The sequence below is a fragment of the Thamnophis elegans genome, chromosome 6 (genome assembly GCF_009769535.1).
Source record: "Thamnophis elegans isolate rThaEle1 chromosome 6, rThaEle1.pri, whole genome shotgun sequence".
In the NCBI taxonomy this organism is placed as follows: Eukaryota; Metazoa; Chordata; class Lepidosauria; order Squamata; family Colubridae; genus Thamnophis; species Thamnophis elegans.
In genome coordinates, this window is record NC_045546.1 from 50,206,439 (window position 1) to 50,225,566 (window position 19,128).

Here is a 19,128-nt window from a genome sequence, read left to right on the forward strand (position 1 = left end):
TTAAGTTATTTGAATCCCATCACTGGGCACAACTGTCACACAAGATGGATTTGCACAAAGACCCTCCTAATGATTACATCACCTGCTCCTCGGGCAGGACTTGAAATCCATGAGGACTCCAGATTGTGCAACAACTCTGGGGAATGCTACTCTATCGGGAGTTATTGATAAAACAGCTCCAGGACATGGCACTCTGAGACCTGGAGACAGTCAGTTCTGCTTGGGTTGAAATGTTCATCCCTATCTATGCTCTCATCACTTCTAGCACTGGTAAGCACTTTTACTGAATCATTTGTACAATCCAGTACAGAGATGTACACCTGAGTATTAACAGCATGCTTGTGATATCTCCCCCCCCTGCTGATAGATGATCTCACCCAGCAGCTTCATTCTCTAGGCTGCCCAGCCAAAATCTATCTCTGAGCAGATCCAAGTGACCTTACCCAATAGATATTTAGAATAGTCCTTGGGATAATTCAAGCCAATTCTTTCCCTAAATAATACTAATTTAAAAAGCTTTGAGGCAGATCTTTAGACAAGCAACATGCTAACAGAATTTCTATAGTTAGGTTACAGCTATGTTTGCAATCATCATCTCCAAAAGATGGCATTTACCCATGGACTTCTATTATAATCCTTTGCATCCAGAGAGATTTTTCTCAGAATAATTAAATCTTCTTAAGCACCATAGTAACCAACTCTTCAGTAATGAATTCACTATTTATAAAATTCATCCAGATAATCCTGCATTTTACAAAAATTTCTCTGAATTTTTCTGTTAGTTTCACTTTCTATTTCTTGGATTGCAGCAATAGAATAATCCAAATTACTGGCTTTCAAACTCCATTTTGACTATCTTTTCTGGAACACTGTTTCCCGATATAGATATTATAGATGTGAATGGATATCAATAGTGGAAATAATACCATGCACATGTAGAAATATTGGCTTGATTTCATGTCTTAAGCAGTTGAGACTTAAAGAATTACATTTTGAGACAAAAAATGAGCATGAGTGAAAAAAGTTCAAATTTTAAAATAGAATATTGATTTATAGGATTTATAATTAATGTACAATTTAAATAAATATTTTGAAATGAAAATTGATCATTTGTTTTGGAATACTAGACTCTAATTTGCTTGTAAATAACTAATAACTATTTGGAAGATTGGCTTCCAAAATCAGATTTACATTTCTTAATATTTTTAAGATTATTGCAGTTGATACCATAGATGTTGCTTTGCTTCAACTCACAATTCTGAGAACTGAACACTTTTGTTTTATATGTTGTCATATTAATCCTCATTCAAATATACTATGAATATCATCTTGGTGATGACTTATAACATCTTTTCATGATAAGCAGTGTTATGCAAAGTAGAGAAGAAGAGTAAGAAAATAAACAAAATAAATGAAAGGACTGATATGAAGAAAAGAAAAGACAGTGCAGTAGGACCTTGATTTCCTGTACCATAACCCAATTTGGTAAGATGCAAATTCAGTATTCTGAATTTGATTTCACACTTTCCCTCCCAAATAAAGAACAAAGCCCATTATTTTCAAAGAACGATGAACAATGTTCATACATTTTATAGAAATGTATGTACCTTGTGTAAATTCAAATTTGATCAACTTTGTTTCAATAGACATCTGTGCCCTACAAATGGCCTATAAAGTTAATTTTTTATGTCTAACAAAATGTAATTTTACTAACATCATATACCATATGTCAGGCCTTGAAGCTATTTTTTGCTTTCAGCCTTCAGGCCTGCCACATTTAGTCTGTGGGAAAATGGGAGGGGAGATTATATGGTGTATGGGAGATATATAGTCTAAATAACATTCATTTCTCAGAGAGTCAAGGACAGCTTGCCCTACACCTGCAGTGGAATGACTGGGAGGCATCTCCAGTTGGGATGGGATCTGATTGGACCCCTGTGATGGACATGTGGGTGCTGGGCAGGGACTTGAACTTTCAATTGGGTGGAGAAAACCTGGAAGCTTTCAGATTTGGGTTTTCCCAGATGTGCCAATATGACATCTCTAAGAAAATGGAACTTTGAGGAAACTCAAATCTCACAGTCTTCTTTCATTGGGGGGTGTTACTTGGAACCCTGACATTAACCCAAATCTCTTTTAAAACCTCAGCCAGCTCCCCCAAACTCAGGGATGCTGTCTGGGATCCTGAGCCTGATCGTCAACCAAAACCGGGCGGCGTGAAAACTCAGGGAAAATGATACCATATTCCTATCTTTCGATGCATGCAAATCATCCTTTTTTTCTATCTAATCCATCCATCACACTGCTACACACTGTTGTATGTGTGTGCCTGTGTGTTTCTCTTTTTAAAGATACTGTCAGTCTATCATAACTTTCCTGATCCCTATTCTTTCATACAGTTTTGTAATTTGATCCTCTTTCATTCACTCTATACAAACAAAGTGAGGCTGGAGGTTCCAAACATTTTTTACCAGGCTAGGTAACATCTTCAGTGGAATTTAAAGAATCCCAGTGTTGGTGTTTTTCTGCTTATAAAGGCTTAATGTAATCAGTAAGTCTTGTAATGGGAGCAGTGATGGGTTTCAAAATTGTAGAACCTCTTCTGTAGGTGTGGCCTGTTTTGTGGGAGTGGCTTGCCAGCCATGTGACTGGGTGGGAGTGGCTTGCCAGCCATGTGACCGGGTGAGAGTGGCTGCCAGCCATGTGACTGGGAGGGAGTGGCTTGGCAGTCATGTGACCAGGTGGGAGTGGCCAAGACAGTGCCACTGAATTCTTTGCCCCAATGAATGATCTACAAAAAGAAGATATAAAAAAGGAAATTATTGTGTGCACTTACTACTTAAATAAGCTTAAAATAAGTACACAAAACAATAAAAGAGCTACTTACAGAAGTAAGATGACTGTCCTTGCCGGTCTTCTACAACACTAACTACACTTTCTCCAGTGAATGGCCTGCTCAAAGAAGAGACACAGAAAGGAACTCTTCAATTTGCATGCGCTGCATTAGGATGAAACAAGCACACAAACAATAAAACTGCTACTTAAAGAGGGAAGATAACTGCCTTGCCGGTCTTCTACATCACTGACCACACTTGTTCCAGTGAATGGCTGCACTAAGAAGAAATGAACTCTTCAATTTGCATGCACTATATTAGGATGAAACCAGCACACAAAACAATAAAAGAGCTACTTACAGCAGGAAGATGACTGTCCTTGCCAGTCTTAAATATCACTGACTACCTTGCTCCAATGAATGGCTTGCACAAAGAAGAAACACACAAATGAACTCTTCAATTCCATGCACTACATTAGCATGAAACAAGCACACAAAATAATAGAAAAGGAAGATGACTGTCCTTTTGTGTGTTTTCAACATCACCGACTGACCACCTTGCTCCAATGACTGGCCTGCACAAAGAGACATAGAAAGGAAGACATTAATTGCATGCACTATCATATTAAGGATGAAACCAGCACACAAAGCAATAAAACAACTACTTACATAGGAAAGATGACTATCCTAGTGGTCATACTCTGTTGCCTTTAAATCCTATTAAATAATACTAACTGCAAAAGAAATAAAACAACATTTGACTCGATTGTGGTTATAAGCTGAGGACTACAATACAGGTAACAGAAGAGACCTCTGTTTTCACCCAACAATGTACAATCTTTTCAGGAAGGATGTTCCCCCCAAAACAGGAAAGATATAGTTTTTCATCTAAGAGGTTAGATCAAGAATGAATGCCATAGGTAGATTTACAGAGCAATACAGATTTCTTTCTCTGAAATTTATTACTCAGTTCAAAAAACAGGAATATATGAATTAGGTTCAGTACTTAAGGCATACCAAGTAGCTATTCAAGAGTTAGTGGTATCATGGTTAGAAGCAATAGTAAAGCAAGATATGGATTTAAAACCAGTAATATTTTGTTGGGTATTTCAAAGGGAATACAGTACATATTTAATTTTACATATGTTAACAGCTGCTGGAATTGTGTTTGCACAACAGTGGAAAAAGTAAGATATGAAAATGAATAAACATTAGAATGTGCAGGAATGAATAAATTGACAATTAAAATCAAGAAGGCTTCAAATACGTACTTACTGCTTACTGCAGCCATGCGGCCCTGTACTATAAGTAAGCCCGGGATCCTTGCAAGACAGCAAAAGATCACTGGACTCGGTTATAGTGCAGGGCCGCGGCAGGCCACTCCAACTGGCTTGCCGCCACCCTCCCTGCCCCGCGCTTAGTTGCAGCTTACTTACCTGAGGGAGGCAGCAATAGTAGCAGGGAAGGCAAGCGAGGATCCGATCAGCTAGCGAGCGACACGCGAAAGCCAAACAGGAAAAAAGGTAAGTGGGCCGTCCGTGCCGCATTTTAAATAGGGCTCTTAGAGGCGGGGTGATTGATGAGCCAGCCAATCAGTGAGCGGCGGGCAGGGCAAGCTTGGTGTGGACGGGTGGGGAGAGCGAGCAAGCGGCGACAGAACAGGCGGGGCAAGCGATCGGTGAGCGGCAACTGGACAGGCGAGGGGGAGTGAGCGAGGAGGGCAGGCGGGAGGGAGCATTCCAGTACTGTCCCATCAGACAAACAGGTTCTAAAAGGTACAGTAAATTTGATGAACCCCTTCTGGTGTATCGGTGCACACCGGGAGCAACCCACCCCTGAATGGGAGGGTCATGTCAGGTAGAGGATGAGTCTTGTGATGGGTTAGGTCAGGTGTGGGTGACATCAGGTGAGGGTCTTGTGATGGGTCAACCAAAGTACCCAAAATTACATCAACAGTGGTGAAAAAATACTTCAGGATAGTTAGATAAAAATCACTAAATAGAATGTGTTGTAAAAAAATAAAAATAGGAAGAAGAGCAATTATTTCTTTCCATTTTCTGGGGTTGGAAAATCTGTAGACTGAAGAAACAATGCTGATTTTTGTGGGGGGGGGGGATTCTATTTATTTAAATTGGTTACAAAAATAAAAAAAATGCGAACTATAAAATATTCCAATGAAATTGATGCCAAATGCAAAATTAAAGTAAAACATGAAAATATAATTATTAACACTTTACAGAAATGGTGCTTTGACACATGTATCTCTTTAGTAAGTATTCATTTCATTCCTGATGAAAAATTCTTTCCTGTGTACCCAAATTGGAAGTAGGGCCATCTTCAAAAAGTTTTTCCTGCTGATGTAAATTAACCAGGAAGATTCACAGTGTGAAAGTCAGTCTCAAAGGTTATTGAGCCTTATGCCATTTATTAATTTATCCTGCCATTAAATTTAGCTGACAGCTAACATTTTTTTAAAAAAAGTCAATTCCACCCCTTTAAATCATGCCCATTGGCAACTGGAACCAAGCTAAACAGTATAGAAGATAAATAAAACTCTTCGCCACCATAGTTCATTCACTAGTCTATGCATGTGCCAACAGGAACATCCAATTCTACCTCAAATTGTGCCTCCAACACCAAAGCATCTAGAACAGCCAAAAAAGGATACCATGTTTGATGCTACTTGAAGTTACTGAGAAGTACTGACAATAGCAGGATCCTACTCTTATGATCTGATAATTTTAAATTATAGGACATCATTCACCAAGGCAAAGCAGTCTCAGTACAATTTCCCAGGCAAAACTTCACAATGAGACATTTCATATAAACCATTAAACCCATTAAATGGTTTAGAAGAACATTTATCAGCTCCCTAGAGTTATTGTAAAAAGCAGCGACTTTAGTAAGATACTTTCATATTCTGATAAATGTTATGGAAACAATAAAGATGTTTAAATTCAAAGACTGAACTTGGATCAAAGGGAATTATAAGCAGATATCAGATGTCATCTGTGTTTGTTGTTAGAGGCCAATTATTAGTCAAAATTGTTAGCTGTTCTTTTATTGAAACTTACTAAAATGACATGCTAAAGGTTAGAGAATATATTGCATCATTTTAAAAGGGTCAATCTGAGTATAATATTCTGTGCCACTCCCCACATAAGGACTCTAAGCATTTTCCTCCACAAATAGAGGGATCTAAAACAAGGCTGCGGAGATAGAAATAGTTTTTTTCTTATAGCAGAGGAACGCTGATGCTGATTAACAGGACCATAGATGAAATTAAGCAAGTCTTTACACTTGACTCAAAACGTAGTATGGCAAGAAGTTAATTTAAACATCATAGAAATGTGTTTTACATACATAGTTATAGGTAAAAATAACCCATCCATCAATTTGAGTCTAAGTATAGATGGTCAGCCAAATGAAAAAAAAAATATGTTATCTAAATGAATTTATGAAATGATGCCTGCTATGGCTATATACAAATCTTTGAGGCTTCTGATTAAAAACTTCAGGTTCCCAGAGCAGTTTCCCCCTTTTTTATTCACAGAAAAGATTCCAAGAAGCAAGTTCAGCTACACTTCAATGAAAACAGTCAAATCATTTCACTTTTCTGGCTTGACTGTTTTGCATTCTTTTGCAAACAAATCCCTCTCCTGCCTGATACTCCTTTGTGGTATTAAATTGTAAAATTATTCATATGTAGATTTAAGAAAATAACTTACTGAACTAATAGGCAAACTTTCACTTGTCTCCAGGCATCTGACCTGATCTAGTGATGACTCTCCTATAAATAAATCTCTGATCTTTCTTTGGTCTGTTTTGTGGCACATCCATAACAGGCTTACTGTCTGAATTGGCATGTTAGGTCCCATGGTACTTTTCTCCATGAATCTTCCTCTGGGTCTCCCCTTCAAATATTTCATGAACGTCACTCCACTCAAGAACAGATAAGCCTTCAGCAGTACAAAAAACATGATCCATCTACTTTAGGATCACTAGATATTTTTTCTTAGATTAAGATATAATATTCCACATCCATCAGAACCAAGTCAGTTTTAACCACTATTAAACCCTTAGTTGCCTACAATCATGTCCATAAGAAAGCTCCTGCTTTTTCCCCAGAATGTTCTTTTTTAATCTTAATGTCTCATTATCTGGGTTTTAAAACTTCTTCCTTTTAGACAACTGTGTATCTGCATTTCTCCTTTCTCCCATAACTACCATAAGAATCTAATATGAGAATCTAAACTATCATCTATTCATAACTTTCTAGCAGCAAAGTATAACCTTCAGAATTTGGAAGAACTATTTGGATATCTGCAAATACCAGCAAGACACTATGGAGGAAAGCAGTCTCATCATAATATCCTAAATCATATAATGTATTTTATAAATTAGAAATCATATAATTGTTTTTGCTTTATAAAACTCAGAGCACTTTTTTGCCAAGTAGCCTAGCTTTATCTCAGGCTGCATGATGGTGACCTTCTCTTGCCCCAGGTCATGATTTAAGCCTATCACAAAACAAGACACAGAAGAGATAACAGAAGAAAAATTAGACAATGCATTCTTATATTAACATCTTCTATTCCACACCAATTACATTACATTAAGGTTCTTCAGTAAAGCTGAAACACTCTTGGACTGTGCACGCTTGTGATTGTGTAGCATGAATTTTAATGCTTACTATGGAACTTCCTACTAAAACTGCCCTCTTCCAACAGAATATTATTGTGGCTCCTATCCAGTAGGTATGAAAACTAGAATTTATTTCAGCATTGTGAATATCTTCCAAATACCTTTATCTAGGGTATGACTACATAAAAGAAAAACCCACAATAGTCAGCAATTGTCTGCATGTAGGTATTGTTTGTACAAAATATTTAAAAACTTATGGCATTGTTTTTAATAATAATAATAATAATAATAATAATAATAATAATAATAATAATATAATCCTACAACGGATCCTCAGAATGATGGCTTCAAGATACTGCAATGAATGTTATCATTCTATCACATCCCCAAATATTCTGTTATTGGAATGTAAAATATGTGATTCATTTAAATCAATGAACCCTTCCAAGACACTGTTGATATACACAGGACACAGTTGTGATGAGAAGAGCTGCTGCCTTTCTGACACTCTAGCAAGATGTATAGCATTTCTGTCTGACATATTCAGAAGATTAAGGTTCATTTTTAGTAGCAATAATTACACTATTTGCCTCTAGCTGATATTTATTTATATTGATTAAATGTAATTTAATTAGTACAAGACTAGAAATTCTGTTTGAAGATAGACTGAGCACTCAGAAGTGTGTAGCATAGGGACAAGAGTTGGATTCAGATTGCAATCTCAAGCTCCTATTCAAAAAGAGTTTTCTGGGTAACTTGGAGCCAATCATGTATCTTAATGCCAACAATCTCATAGGACTATTGTGTGGACAAAATAAGAGGCAGAAATAATTTTTAAATTGGCTTGAGCTTTTTCATGACAAAAGGCAACAAAAAAGAAATGGGATGATAAAAAAACTGAAAGATAGCAGGCATTATGTTATCACACTTTAGAATGTAGAAGATGGCCAATGACTTATTAAAGTGGTAAAATAGGTGCTTGTCAAAAATATTAAATTGCTGTGGTATGCAACAATATTGCTGTATTAAGATATTAGATTAGATACCCCTCATCCAATCAATTTATTATACCTCAAGTCATTCAGAATCTTGCAAGTCTGAATGTGCTTGGAATTGTTCATCAAGCTTTTTCAGAATGCATTTAATGCCTATCTTAATGCAATCCCTCTTTTTACCTTTGTGAGATCTAGAAGAGAGTCTTGTATGAGGTTTTTTCCCTCAGGTTTCAGTTTTGCCCTGGGCTCAGGTTGCTTTCATCTGACAGTTGTTTGTAGTAGAAATTCCATCTATGCCCCAAGGCCTTAGTCTTGGTGCCTTAGTCAAATATTGCCTCCTTTATCCTTTGAGATGCTGCTCCCTTCTTTCTGTACTTTTCATCTTTGTACAGAGGAATCCCTCACTTCCTGCGTTCTCTTTCTTGAATCTAATACAGTCCTCTCATTGTTATTTTGTTTTATTACCCTTGTTGGACCATCATACAGCTACTTATGACCACTATTGACCCAACATTTCTGTTGCTAAGCAAGACCAGAGTTAAGTGAGTTTTGTCCCATTTTATGACTGTTCTTACCACAGTTGCTAAGTGAATTACTGCAGTTGTTAAATTGGTAACACGTGTTGTTATGTGAATTTGGCTTCCCCATTGACTTTACTTGCCAGAAGGTTGCAGATGGTGATTGAATGACACTGGGACACTGCAACTGTCATAAATACATGCCAGTTGCCAAGTATCCAAATTTTGATCACATGAGCATGGGAACCTACAATGGTCATAAGTGTGAAAAACAATAGGTAATTTTTTTCAGTGTCGTTAACTCCAAACAGTCACTACACAAATGGTTGTTAATTGAAGACTGCCTGTAACTACATTGCCACAAATTGAAGAAAGAGACAGAGGAACTAATTCTGATGGCACAAGACCAAGACTTAAGAACAAATGCATACAAACCAGAATTGAGAAGACAGCAATTGCTGCTTCTACAAAGAAGCTGAAGAAACAAGAGTTCACAAAGTTAGCTCTTGCAAGAAGAGTTTACAAACTGACTACAAACAACGGCATGATAAATAGCGACAATGGTGCATTGGAATATCATGAAGAAGCTAAATTGTTCTGGGACTTTAAAATTCAAATTTAATTTAATTAACCACATTTATATGCCGCCCAATCCTGAAGGACTCCGGGCGGCTTACAAAAATAAAGAGGAAAAAAAAAGACACATAACAAACACATAACAAAGAAAACGGTTTAAAATAGCAACACCTCATACATTCATTCTAATCGGGGCTTGACCTCAACAGTGAGGTCAACAGCCCCAGGCCTGCCAGAACAGCCAAGTTTTTACCCGCTTTCCTGAAGGCCATGAGAGTGGGTATGGTCCGGATCTCTGGAGGTAGCTGATTCCAAAGAGTCGGAGCAGCCACAGAGAAGGCTCTTCCGGGGGCCGCCAGCCAACACTGTCTGGCTGATGGCATCTGATGGAGGCCCAATCTGTGGGATCTTACTGGCCGCTGGGAGGTATGTGGCAGTAGGCGGTCTCGAAGGAACTCTGGCCCTAAGTCATGTAGGGTTTTAAAGGTGATAACCAACACCTTGAATTGTGTCTGGAGACCAATTGGTAGCCAGTGCAGCTCGCGGAGGACAGGTGTAACGTGGGTGTACCTCAGTGCACCCAATATCGCCTCGCGCGGCCGCATTCTGGACTAACTGCAGTCTCTGAACGCTTTTCAAGGGTAGCCCCATGTAGAGCATGTTGCAATAATCCAGCCTTGAGGTGACAAGGGCGTGAGTAACCATTTGAAGTGCCTCCCGATCCAAATAGGGCCGCAATTAGTGCACCAGACGAACCTGGGCAAAGGCCCCCCTGGTCACAGCAGATAGATGATGCTCCAGTTTCAGCTGTGAATGGACAAGCACCTGCCACATAAGTCCTAGACTTAACAATTGTCAATAAGAAAGACAAAAAAGTTTGGATAGTGGGCATACAGTAGTAGTATCTGAAATAGCAGAATGGAAGACAAAGACTGGAGGAAATTTAAAGACCTGCAAATAGAAGTAGATAAACTGTGGCAAAAGAAAGCAAATGTAGTATGAAAAGTAATTGGCACCTTTAATGCAATCCCAAAACATCTGGAGGACTACTTGAACACTATCAGCATGGACAAAATCTTATTTAACACCATCAATTTCCTTCTGTATATCCCAGGGTCAGAGCCTTAGGAAAAACTTGATAGGTGGATAAAAATGCCAAATCCAGCCTGAACATCTGGGTGACTATGCAACAAACTATAATTTATTATTATGTATTAAACTTGTTGCCATCTGAATCTCAATGACTCTGGATGTATGCCATCTATTCCTGCCCTCCAGAAGCAACAAGAGGCCCATACTGGCAATAGGGCAAACAGAAATTATGGATTTTTCCTCACTCTTTGAGGCAGGTGGGAAGTTCAAAATGTGAAAAATAAATAAAAGAAAAAATGGGATGGCACCAGAGAATATTTGGTATCTATATGCTTAATACGACCTTTCTAAATAACAACATACAGTGAAAAAAAGTGCCCACTTTTTAAATTAAGTACATTTTTTTTTATAAAAAACCACATGGTAAACTTTTACTCACAATTCTTCACCTAACTCAATGTACTAAATTATTAAGTACTACTTTTGAAATCAAAATTCTATGCAATAGTGTCAAGTGTGATTGTAACAATGAATTATTTTATTCAGTTTTTCTCTTTTTTCTGTTTTGGTTATTGCATTGCTGCTCATTTCATATTTATTAAATGAGGCACCAAAATGCTATTCTGAATACTTTTTCCTTAAATTAAAAAAAACAGATCATATATAATTTTTCCCAGGGAGAAGGGGAACAAGAGCAATATCAAATAAAGCATCTCCCCTTTATGTTCAAATGGCATCTCCATTTAAATTCTATTTAAATTTAAATACCTTTTTTCTTTCTTCATAAAGCCCCTGCCTCCCTGCCATGACTCAAAGGAATCTATGCAGGTGTTCAAACGCATTGCCAAATAGCAGAAGAATACTATGAAGTCAAAAAAGAAATTGCACTGCTTGAAGAAAGAAAGTAAGTTTGTTTCCCCCCACATCTCACAAATACTCAGTTTGTCATGGAGTCATAAACTGATTTAGTGATTTAACTAAGGATGAAATAAAAATTCAGTGCATTTATCTCTGTGAATAGGTGGGACATGTGACTTGCATTGAAAGTAGTAAGCGTCATTGTTGAGATTGCCGGCTGTAGAAATTAAACAAATAATAAACATAAGATATGTACTTTTCCAATGTTTCATGTTTCTCTGCCAAGATAGCACCTAATCTGATTTACTTACAGTGCAATAGTTTTGAAGTGCTTTAGAAACCTGGAGAAATGCTGGCATTCAAAACATTAACAATAAATAAAAATGTTACATCCAATAACTTGGATTTGCTTTTGCAAATAAGCAAGTTTTCATGGCTTTAATTATTAGACAAACCAGCTTTCTTCAACCTGATGCTATGACATGTAGGACTGTTGGAGGTTTTCAGTTATAAAGATATAGAAGATACCATTTAAAACAAAATATGATGTTCAATGTAGTATCTTACAATTTCCACCCATAGGAGAGGAGATATCATGAATAAAGTCTTAATGAAAATGTGTTTCTTTTTAATAAACACATATGAATTTGTGTGCTATAAGAACTGATTCACAGGACAGTAAATTTGAAAAAAGTAAGACATATGTGGTAAAGTGTACTCAACCTACTAGTATTAGAAGGAGTCATCATGGTTGTTGGATGGACCAGCAGTACTCTGGAGGTAGTTTACACAGGTTGACCTCAAAATAGTTTAGATGACTAAAGGTAAAGGTAAAAGTTCCCCTCACACGTGTTAGTCGTTCCCGACTCTAGGGGGTGGTGCTCATCTCTGTTTCAAAGCTGAAGAGCCAGCACTGTCCAAAGACATTCTCTCTGATCATGTGACCAGCATAACTGAACACCAAAGGCACACAGATGCGTTGCCTTCCCACCAAGGTGGTCCCTATTTTTCTACTTGCATTGTTATGTGCTTTCAAGCTGCTAGGTTGGCAGAAGCTGGGACAAGTAACAGAAGCTCACTCTATTGCGCAGCACTAGGGATTCGAACGACCTAACTGCCGACCTTTTTGATTGGCAAGCTCAGCATCTTAGACACTGAGCCACCACAATCTTCAGATGACTAGAAATCTCCTTTTAGCTGTGAAGTTGTTTTTCTATCTTTCTAACTTGTTCTCTAAGCAGTAGGGAATAAGCATTCTTGTGCAGTGAAGGCAGACAATCCTGGTGGGAGGTAGTTCAGCATGCTTCCTTCCCTCCTTTCTCAAGTACAGTACCACAAATCCAATACACAGAGCATCTTCCATTTATTCACATACATACATGCAAGCATATGGAACAGGTGAACCCATTTGCAGGACAGCACAAAAAGAAGTCATAGCACTTAATGTTTTCCTGTGTCAAGGAGCAAGTGTGCAAGCAAGGGAGAGACAGCACAAAATTCCTGGCTTCAGTGCTTCTCTTCTGCCTCTCTTTTTCATGGTTGGCACTGGAAATAAAAATTCAGCTCCTGTTTTATTTGTTTCTGATAAAGAGCCTGACTAAAAGTGTACAATTACAAGGGAGGAGAACAGTTACGTTTTTTTTAAAATGTCATTGTGTCTCCTAATGAGAGTTTGGGTAAACTCAGCATTAGATGTTTAGTTACAAGGGAGGAGAACAGTTATTATAAGTATTCTTTTTTAATGTCATTGTGTCTCTTAATGAGAGTTTGGGTACACTCAGCATTAGATGTTTAGTTTTATTCTTTAGTGTGTATATGTATATGTATGTATGTGTGTGTGTGTGTGTATATTTATATTAGTTTTATTTTTTACAACCCCTGGTAAGCCCCAATTATGGGAGGAAGCTAACTGCCTCCATCATCGGTCAATCGGCTCGTCACAAGAGTCCATCATGACAGAAACCCAATATTTTTACTGTTGCCTTTGTTCCCTTTATTTATTTATCAGCACAAATAAACACACACAAACACACACCACACACACACACACACACACACACACACACACACACACACACACATATATATATATATATATATATATATATATATATATATATATATAATTATATTTAAGTTACACGCTTAAGTTTCAAATGAGTAATTTGTTACCAATACTTACATACTATCACTGTTGTTAATTAAAAATAGAACCTAGAATTATGATTAAAAGATCCTTCAGACCTGTTCATAGTTGCTTTCCATTAATAACAACTGCAGCAAAGATATCGGAAAGGGAAAAAAATCAAGGTTATACAAAGAATGTATATAAATACTATACATATATACATATACATATACATATACATATACATACATACACACACACACACACACACACACACACATACATACATACATACATATATATATATATATATATATATATATATACACACATACATACATACATACATACATACATACATACATGCCAGTGGTGGGATTCAAAATATTTTACTACTGGTTCTGTAGGCATGGCTTGGTGGGCAGGACATGGCTTGGTGGGTGTGGCTTGGTGGATGTGGCAGAGGAAGGATACTGTAAAATCTCCATTCCCTTCCCACTCCAGGAGAAGGTTACTGCAAAATCCCCATTTCCTCCTGATCAACTGGGGCTCGGGAGGCAAAGAATAGATGGGGCAGGACCAGTCAGAGGTGGTATTTACTGGTTCTCTCAACTACTCAAAATTTCTGCTACCGGTTCTCCAGAAACTGGTCAAGACCTGCTGAATACCACTTCTGATACATACATACTGTACGTACGTACCAGGGATGGGTTTCTCGCCCCGTTCCAACCGGTTTCAGTTGGAACGGGGCTGGCGGCGTCCTCGTGCACGGGCGCGGTGCATGCATGCGTACTAGCGTCTGTGCGATGCTCCAGCTGCTCCTGGAGGATCGCGCAGGCGCTGTATGTGTCCTGCGCAGCGTGGAAGCGCAGAACTCGTCAAAACCGGGTAAGAAGCGCGGGTGTGGGCGGGTGGGCCCTTCACCGTTCCCAGAAGTTACTTACTTCCGGGTTCGCTGACCAACCGGTTTGCAGGGACCGCCACAAACCGGTTGAAACCCACCCCTGGTACGTACATATGTACATACATACATACATACATACATACATACATACATACATACATTACGAGACAGCTATTTTTTTCCTTTTAATTCAGATTTACCTACAGCTGTTAGTGAAATTATACACAATGGATATGTTACCATGATGAGCAGTTGATTGCTATATTGAACACACCAACTTGAGTTTTCCCAGGGGGGAAAAAAATCCTACATTCCCCTAACTAATATTTTCAGAAAGCAATTCTCCTTTTTCTTCTTTATTCATGGATCTTTGGATCCAAGCCAAGATATCTGTGTTCACCTTTAATATAATCTTGAAAAATAAGAGTCACTTAATTTTTGTTTTCCTTTTCAGAAAAGAGTTGATCACTAGATTAGATGAAGCTGAAAAAGAGAACAGAGATGCTGCACAGTTAACGAAGGAGTACGCAGATCTGACAGACGAGAACCGGACACTGAAGTGACCCAGACACAATGTGTCGAACAGCTGGAAAAGCTTAGAATACAGTATCAAAGAGACAGGGATCATCATAACCTGAATCAACATATCTGGGCCAATTAAAAAAATGCAAATCTTGAGTCTGCTGGGTAAATGGATTTTTCTTTCTTTTCTCTGTCTCAAAGATTCCTTCTAAAGAGTTGGAACACTTAAACTTGCAGACTATACAGGCATCTATATTTAATGTAATGCTTTCCAGCCACTAGCTAAATATGGATATTGGATATTTTATTTCAAGTAGCATAGTTAGAGGCTTATCAGTCCCTATTATATATGCAAATGGATCAGGTTTCAGTTCTAAAGATATTTCTTTCAGTTTTAAGAAGGTTTAAGTGCATTAGAAACTGGTATGACTCATCTCTGTTGGAGGGTGCATTACACTAAGATGTATGGCAGGAAGAATGTTAAAATGGGACAGGCTGTAGCAATGCTGTCTTCTAAATTTGAACTAAGAAAACTGGGAGAAAACCTAGCAAGAGAGGTAAAAGAGTAGTCAATATGAATAATATTAAAGGTTAGCAGCATAGTACCTAAATCACTTTCATTGTCAAGCTACAGCTAACAAAAATTCTTTTAGTTGTGATTTTATACAATAAGTCATCTCTATTAACACTCGTGCTACATACAAAAGTCACTATACATTTGAAACGACATATGCTTGCGATCACACCCTAATTAAAAGCAGTGCTCAATGTGTTGTGAGAATCAGCCTGTTTCCAAAAAAAATGCATGTTCAAACCACATTGGATCAGTTTGTTTCCATTTCTCTTTTTTGTAAAAGTATCTTCAATACCACAAAGTAATCAGAATTATAATGCTGGAAGGAATAGGGATCATTCATCCAATTTGTACTCTGAAACTATTTTTCAGACCATGAAAGGCACACAATTATTTCAACAGTATAATAAAAAGAATTATACATCTTTATGCAAGTAAATTAATAAGATTCATAAAAGCAATTTTTTTCAGTAGTTTTGTTCCATATTTCTTCCCCATACAGTCAAATAGGGCTAAAGATTAGCTACTTAAGAAAGAATTCTCAAAATTCTCACCCCGCCTTTCCCTGCCAGCCAAATTGCCAGGACTCTATTCCACCAATGACAAGTACGGTATGTCACCACAGTCTATGAACTGTTTTCTTTCTGATTTTGTCATAAACTGAATTATCAATGTGGTTTACACAAAGTAGCATTACAATTGGAATAGGCAAAAAATACCACTGAAGAAAATATTTTTGCCAGTTTTGTTCATAGTGATGTTAAAACTTATGTTGCTGTAAAATAACAAACTTAAGAAAGTTTGTGTTTTACTTTATAAAATCTATTGTTCTGAGGTTTCAGAAACTGCAGAAATGTAATATGATACATATGTGTATGTCAGGTACAGAAACACTATGCCATCATCATATCCTTCCAGAATTCTAGGCTGAGGATTTAGTCCTAACCAGAATTTGTTTAGAAATGTATTGATTCTGAATACACATTTTTAAAATAAATTCAGTACTATTAAATTAGCCTTACTTCTAAACATATAAGGCTAGGATCAAGAATCTAGAAATTATTTGTAAAAAACAACAACAGAAAAGTAACACAGAGATATGAAGTGAATAATTTTATTATATGATTGTCCATTGGAATTTCAACCCTATACACATGACTTGAAAGTAAATTCAGGTTGGGATTTGCTTTTTGGTAATTTGTTTAGGTTTGTGATGAAAAAATGGTTTAGTCTTACATCCATATTTTGGTGAACTTTCTAGAAGAATGGCTGATCTTAGATAAATATTTAAATGTTTCATTTCCTTCTTTTTCTCCACAAACGTGTTTTCCTTGAATCAGCTAAAATGTCTTTGTTATATTGCCGTTCTATTCGCACAGTATTTTTTTCATTAAAAACAATTTTAAAAACTTATTCCTGAATTTCATTACTCTCCTAGCGGATTCTAGATAAGACACATAATGCATATTCATAAAGATTTATAAAGCTTACCAAAGTTGGGCCCAGATAGCCATCAGATGAAGTGTATTTCTAATATTGTTGCAATCAAGTTAGCTAGCCTTGTGGATGCTACTAGAGCCAATTGAACCTCATAGTTTGCTTACACAATTGTAATAAATATTAAATAAAATTGATAAAAATTAACATATTTTATTGATTAAGCCAGCATTTAAATTCATATTAGTTGGCTTAATGTATTGCAATATGAAGTGTTTTTTTAAAAAATAAATCAGATTAAACTGTACTAAGCTCTATTATTATTTCAAATGATTTGATGCCAGCCTATATTAACCTTTTAGTTTTATTTGACTATATTAATACCATAATAACAATCTAAAAGCACTGATGCATACAGTACATAATATTAAAGAACCAATGCAATGCAAACTTAATCATCTTAATGTTGATAAACTACATATATAAGCAATTAATTGCTTAACAGAGATGTTTATAGCCTTTTCTACCACTGTATAATACCTGTTTTAGTCAGTCCCCAAAATGCATAATTCTTGGTATCTCGACAGAGTTCAAATACTATAGCGTACATATTCATCTTTAACATGATATTTGATCCAGAATCATGTTAACCATTTTGTTTATATGTCTAAAATGCAACAATAGAAGAATAAGACCAAATCATATGGATTAATGTTCCATCTTCTGAGTTATGTCTCAAAAGCCAAGTGATTGTAACCAAGCCTTACTGAACATTCTCTATGCAACCAGTATACATGAAATATACTATCATTGTGGAAATTCAGAAGCACTGGGCCAAAAATAAATCAAATAAGTTTACTCAATTTAAGTAAACCAGCAAGAATACTGCCATGTTGATTCACATGAAAATGTCATTAAAAAAAAAAAACTGCAAAAATTTTAAGAGATTCCTTAAAACTGATTGATTCAAAGGAATAACAAGGTGAAATATACATTTTACTTAAAATGTATTTTTAAATTGAATTACTCTATATTATAAATTTTCATGGCTACATGGATCAGAATTGTATTTAAATTCCAGTATTATCCATATAGTAACATTAAAAATAAACATTGAAACTTATCTGACACAAACATGGATGTCAAAACTTATCAGGATTTTAATGAGGATGAGATAATAATATGCTGAGCCGAGCTTTTCAAATACTGCCAGAGTTAGATATTTCCCTGTTTCCCTTACTTTCTGATAATACTAATACTAATAATAATACTCTGAAAATGAGTATTATTGATAATAAATATAATGAATAATAACATATCAGATACTTTAATTTTACTAGGAATTAGTGGTCCTGTAGTGATTCTGAAGGAACCTCAAGCCAAAGTCAGTCAGTCTTTATAGGAATGTAAAGGAAGTTATAAAATTCATGAGAAGTATTATTTCATTCTCTTTTTTCTATCAAGCCCCAATTTAGATGACTAGATTGTCTTAATAGTTTGGGGGAGCCTACTTAATAATAAGAGATAGTATGCAAAAGACAAAAAGGAATTAAAATGTTTAAAACTTTTATTCCAGCATTTCGCAGCCCTCCTTGTTCTTCAATTTCCAGTGCTGGAAAATCTTGTGATAGCCAATCATCCAAACATCTAGAATAGACATAACTCTGATCTTTAAAAATGGTCCGATGGTGGAAAATAATTAATTTATTGGTTCTTAGTATGAGAGCTATTATTCTCCAACAACAATCATTTCATGTTTGGACACTTAAAGTATTATTGGAGTTGGGTGGCCACATAAATATCCCAAATAAAAAAATAAACTAAATAAACTGAATATCTGCCAATAGAGGATGGCAGTAGGCCACAGCTTCTTTAATCATTGGTCATGAACAAATGAAAATAAATGAAATCTCATATAACCATAATCACAAACCATTGTTTATGAATAGTTCACACATGCTAAGTGCAAATTAAACTTTTGTCCAGTTTCCAACCTCTCCTTTTTGGGAAAGGTGGTAGCCTAGCAGCTTTAGAAGGTCCTAGATGA

General features: G+C 36.5%; 1 protein-coding gene across 1 annotated transcript in view; it reads left to right on the plus strand.

Annotated features, from left to right (window-relative positions):
* The window catches only part of MAP3K7CL (MAP3K7 C-terminal like), a 65,761-nt gene extending 50,552 nt beyond the window's left edge, over positions 1–15,209 (plus strand). The window contains 4 exon segments of the mRNA XM_032220353.1: positions 11,448–11,493; positions 11,496–11,562; positions 15,003–15,106; positions 15,109–15,209. Of these exon segments, the coding sequence (XP_032076244.1) occupies positions 11,448–11,493; positions 11,496–11,562; positions 15,003–15,106; positions 15,109–15,209 (318 nt within the window).
* The last annotated feature ends 3,919 nt before the right edge of the window (positions 15,210–19,128 follow it).